The 5695-nt window shown below is 37.7% G+C and overlaps 1 protein-coding gene across 1 annotated transcript; it reads right to left on the reverse strand.

The window, feature by feature from the left end:
* Positions 1-2127: 2127 nt before the first annotated feature.
* On the reverse strand, positions 2128-3522 carry LOC114925263 (probable acyl-[acyl-carrier-protein]--UDP-N-acetylglucosamine O-acyltransferase, mitochondrial). The gene is made up of 4 exons (XM_072215812.1): positions 3460-3522; positions 2809-2892; positions 2346-2450; positions 2128-2262 (listed from the first exon to the last, which is right to left on the reverse strand). The coding sequence occupies exons 1-4, from the start codon at positions 3520-3522 to the stop codon at positions 2128-2130; spliced, it is 387 nt and encodes a 128-aa protein (XP_072071913.1).
* Positions 3523-5695: the final 2173 nt, after the last annotated feature.

Genomic DNA, 5695 nt, shown 5'->3' on the forward strand with positions numbered 1-5695 from the left:
CTTCTAATTGTCAATCAACAAACGAATTAGATAAGTCAAGCGTCACTAATTACTCCACCTAGGCCAAGAGGGATAAAAATCTATACTAAAATCCAACCAAGTATTTCATCAAACACTTGGGAGGCACAAAAGAAAAGCATAGTAAATTGATAACAAGAAGAGAATCTAACAACAATTGAATGTAAGAAATCAACAACAACAATCAAAAAAAATAAGATCTACATGAATTACCTCAAATTGCATTAAAAGAAAATAGAAGGAACAAAAGTAGATCTACAAACAAAGTAGAAGAAATTATAACAAACAATAGAGAATGATCAATGTAACAACTAGGAATTAAGAAGAAGAGGTAGAAGAGAGCATGAATTAAAACCTAGATCTAAGAACTAAACCTAATCCTAATCCTAATTCTAGAGAGAAGTGAGCATTTTCTCTCTAAAAACTAAAACTAAACTAGCCTAAGGTGTGTGTATCAATCTCCCCCTTTCTTCCCCTTCATCCCTTGGTCTTTTTAGCCCTTTTCCCACCAAAGCCCAACTCCAAATAGGGTTGGAAACTCTCCAAAATCGCCAGGCACGTGTTCTATTAAAAAAATCATATATCAGCACCGACGCGTACGCGCACAGCACGCGTACGTGTCCATGGGTGATTTCGCAAGGTGCGCGTAAGCGCCTGGTGCGCGCGCGCGTCCATGGGTGAGTTCAATTCTTTAGATTTACATGATCTTCTCCACTTGCAAGCTTCTTTCCTTGCTCCCTTGATCCATTCCTAGCCTTTTTTCAATTCTGAAATCACTAACAACCATATCAAGGCATCTAGTAGAATCAAAGGGAAATAGAAATTCATCAAATTATAGGTCTAAAAGCATGTTTTCACATTTAAGTACAAATAAGGGATCAATCACAAAAATCATGCTATTTCATTGAATAAATGTGAGGAAAGGTTATCAAAATGCTCTAAATTCAACACAAGATAAACCCTACAAAGGGGGTTTATCGGCCGGGTTGGGTTTTTTTTTTTTTGTCAAGGGCCTTGTTGTCTTTCGAGGTAATTGTCAGGGGATGTTTTGGGTTTTTCTCAAGAATTCAATGTAAAATGAGACACTTTTTTTTCCCATTTATTATAATTCTAGGCAGAATAAAAAACTAAAATAAATACTCAAGAAGCTATGTAGCATAAAGATTTCCCCACTAGAATATCATTTGGATAGGGGAGGTAATCTTAAGTATTTTATGTTAGTTATGTTTTATTCAAAGTCCACCGAATTAAGATCTAAATTCAAGAAAAACTTCAACATGCCAAGGAATTGAAATATTGTACTTCTGTTCAGCTGGCATGTAATTATTTCCCCCTTACACAACCAGAAGAAACTAGTAAACACATTAAATATTGTCAAGGATAATGTTCAATGCATACCTCCTTATGCAAATAAGAATTTGATGGACTGATATTAGCGAATGTTAGCCTCTGTTCCCGGATTCCAAATTAAGGGGAGCAAAAAATATATATAAAAGAATATCCATTATGAGGGAAGAATAATACAATGAAATGGAGGATAAAATAAATATATACAAACACACACACACACAGAGACCAACCAAAAGCAATGGCTATCCATTTCAATGGGAATTAATTAAATATCCTCCAATTCAGAGTTGTCAGGAGAGAATATCACAAAGAATATCATCAATACAACCAGTTTAACATAATGACTACAACTCACAAACTTAGCAAAAAGTAATAATTTATTTGAGTAATGATACTTAAACAAACAAATACTCCTCACATCCTCCATCTAAGCCATAGCATAACACCTTGAAGTTTTTGAAAGTATCTTTCTTCTATTTAATATTTTTTAACAATCAAGATCCATGTGGCAAACCATATGGAAAAATTGCCACAGTACAATGTTAATGCTTTTACTTTCATATTCTCACTAAAAATATATATCTTGTGAAATAAAAGAGATCTATTTATTAACAACCTTAGGTTAGAAATTTATATCAGACAAAATGCAACATGCAGTTTTCTTTCCTTTTTCTTTTTTCTTTTGCGTGTGCCACCGGGGAAAGGGGGTAGTTACCCACACCAGCGCAATTATGTCTATAATGTGACAGTGCTAAGTTACTACAAATCATGGCTACCTGAAAGCGATAAAGCAATACAGAGAAATACCACTTCGGCAAGCCTATCCTTCAATGACCCGCCATTAGCATCAGCATGCATGAATATCTTCCGATAGGCTGCTTTAAGGTTCCTGATCTGGATAATTAAACAAGAGAGAAGTTTAGTTGCAATGAAAAACAATCGAAGATGAGTAATTTTAACATTTTTGTTACTATAACCTCTGCAGTGCTGAATCCACGTCGAGTTAGGCCCACTAAATTTAGACCCCGAAGCTCCGCTCTTTCTCCGGCTACCATTGTGTACTTTGGAATATCTTGTGAAACCTACATGTATATAAGAACATGACATTGTAGTTGCACACCTGAGTAATGTTAAATTATTTGGCATGGTAACAGTATTTGCTTTAACAATTTATACAAGGAAAATTCAATATCAATAACACATTTGACCCAGTTTAATCAACTTTCTATTAATCATCTCGATGACCAATAATGCTCTATTGAATTCCAAAATCAAGAACAACCAGATTTCTCATACAATACTTACTAATCACAGCCTTCATAAACTTTTTTCTAATTGGCTTAAGTGTTGTATACTATCCTTACATGATATCATAACAATCATATCTTTTTTGTTACAAACAGAAAAATTCAAAACAAAGAGATTCAAAGTAAAACGTACCACAAAACCACCACCAAGAAAAGAGAAAGAGCCAAGATGGCAGAATTGATGAACAACAGTCGCTCCTGCAGTGTGAACATAGCCCTACATATGAAAAACATTAATTATTTTCCAACTATAGAATACAAGTTCATTAGAGGAAGCACTAGCAATTATAGCATACAACAAAGACGTATGGACCTAGCAGAAGCTTGCGACTCTCCTTAAACATGCTGGGTTGTAGAAAAATTTTGTTTCTTCCTTAACACAGCACCTAGTGATTAAAGCAATAAATTTAGGAATATACTTAGCCGTTAAAAAAAATGTTCATCATCAGATTGCACAAGCAGCAGCATATTCAAAGGAGAAAATAGAACCAGAATATGCAGAGGCAAGAAGAACGAGTAGACGCGGATGGAAATAAATAAATAGCATGCATGTTCATCAACAATACATGGGTTGTTCATCAAATCACAATTCACAATTGCATATAACCTAGATAAAAAGCCCCCAAATTTAAATCCCTAAAAATGGAACCCTAACCACCCAAATTTCAGAACCATACAGAAATCTATAGATACCTTCTCGACGATGTGAGTGCAGAGAGACGAGCTGAGCGCAGAGAGGATGAGCTGAGGGCAGAGACGATCAATGCAGGAGGGCACAGCTGACAATCAATGCAGGAGGGCGCAGCTGACGGCAGCGCGGCGACAGAGCACAACGGCGGCGAGACATCCCTTCGAGATCCTTGGTGTAACACCCCAATTAACCCAAGCCTTACCTCTAGCCGTAAAGCAAGGGTTAACTAAAGGTTAGGACAATTCTAAAGCTTATACATATTTATATAGAAAGAATAGTATAATCTAGAAGCCCGATGAAGGAATAAAGCTCAAAGTTAAGGTATGAAAAGCGCAAAATGCATAAACGGAGCAACTAACTTAAAGCACAAGAAATAGATACAATTTATATCAAAATATCATAGTATAATATCATAAGAATCTAGCAACGACTCGCGGAGTTTAAGCCGGCTAGCCATAAACAAACCATACATGAAACCAGACAGTAAAAATAGCTTAGACAAATTTTGTTCTCTCAAATAAAAAGCCTCTAGGCAAAAAACAATACAAAAGTGAGAGTATGAGTGAAACCTGACCAAGATGTCAACAAAATAGAATAAGATCCTCCGCTCTGCTACCATCACCCAACTCGCTGCGGTGGGTTGCGACCTGCATCTGAAAAATAACAACAACGTTTGGAATGAGAACCGGAGGTTCTCAGTATGGTAACAGTGCCCAACGATGTAAGATGTAAGGCTCCGGGATGCCGAAGGAAATCCTAGAACTTCACATCACATACGGATATTCAAGCTTAGAACAAAAATAAATAAATAAAGAACTTAAACCTTAAACCGGGTTATCTAAACTTAGGGGGAATTCTAACTAATACTAATCACACCACTGTATCTCATACCCATCACCAACCTAACCTCTGTGCGATCCCATCGCCACCGCCTACCTAACCTCCTCAGCACCAGACAAACACAGATAATGCAGACAAGAAAACCACAGGTAGTATTCATATATATACAAATAATTCATGAAGTATGTAGGCATATTATACAATTAGGCAAACCCAAGTAAACAAAGCAAGCAAGCATATAAAAGATGCATATGATGAATGTCTACCCTATTGGCTGTGATATCACATGTCGGTTATTGCCAAACCCGACAGAAAATCCGGTCGACAACTCCCAGATTAGTCTCTCTATTGCGCATAAGGAGGAAAATTCCGAGGGATGAGTGCCCTACCACCTTCTCCTTTCAGAGAAAAATATTCCGAGGGAGCATACCCTACCACCTTCCTCTGGTTGTCGCATGATTTCGTGGGTTAGTGCCCTACCACCTTGCAATTAGAGAGAAGTCGCATTTTCAGGAGGAATAGTTCCGAGGGATAAGTGCCCTACCACCTTCTCCTTTCAGAGAGAAATATTCCGAGGGAGTGTGCCCTACCACCTTCCTCTGGTTGTGAGAAATATAAGTGAATGAGAAGCCCATCTTCAACTCTCACATCCGAATGTAGGCAGGAGACAGCCACAACCCCTACGACGGGAAAGTGAAATAGTTTAAAAACAAAGTTTAAGTTATAAAACAGGACGTGTGCGTACGCACAGGGGTGTGCGTGCGCACGCCCAGAAGGTTTTTAAGATGTGTGCGTACGCATGGAGGTGTGCGTACGCACAGGCATTAACTTTCCCAACTTGTGCATGCGCACAGGGCTGTGCGTGCACACAGGTTGTAAAACCTCATTGGTGTGTGCGTGCACAAGCTGTGCTAGCGCTGCAAATAGCACGCTCATCCCTGCCTGTGCATACGCACAGGTCTGTGCGTGCGTACAGGTCTAAAATTTTACAGGGTTGTGCGTGCGCACAAGGCTGTGCGTGCGCAAATACCAGAAATCACAAAATTCTGCAACCCTGCAGAATTTTCAGATTTCGACACCAATCTTTGAATGATCATAACATCCTCTACAAAAATCCAAATCTTACAAACTTTATATCGATTTAAAGAGTTTTCAATAAGATTTAATTTCAATCAACTTTCAACCAATTTTGAAAACTGAGGCATAAGTTAGGATCAGACAAAGTTCACCAAAAACCAATTTTTACCAAAAGTCTCAAAACCTCAACTTACCAACATTTCCAACCAAAACCAAACCAAAACCACTTCAAACTCCCATTCCCATCATACTCTACCCTTTACAACATATTATACGATTCTCAACCATCAAACCTCTCTAACTCAATCTTTTCGCCATAACTCAACCATAATTAATAATTCACAAATTTAAACCTCAACTTCACACTTCTCACACAATTAACATCATAACTCATCAACACCATTTTGAACCA

The sequence above is a fragment of the Arachis hypogaea genome, chromosome 14, assembly GCF_003086295.3.
Source record: "Arachis hypogaea cultivar Tifrunner chromosome 14, arahy.Tifrunner.gnm2.J5K5, whole genome shotgun sequence".
Taxonomy (NCBI): domain Eukaryota; kingdom Viridiplantae; phylum Streptophyta; class Magnoliopsida; order Fabales; family Fabaceae; genus Arachis; species Arachis hypogaea.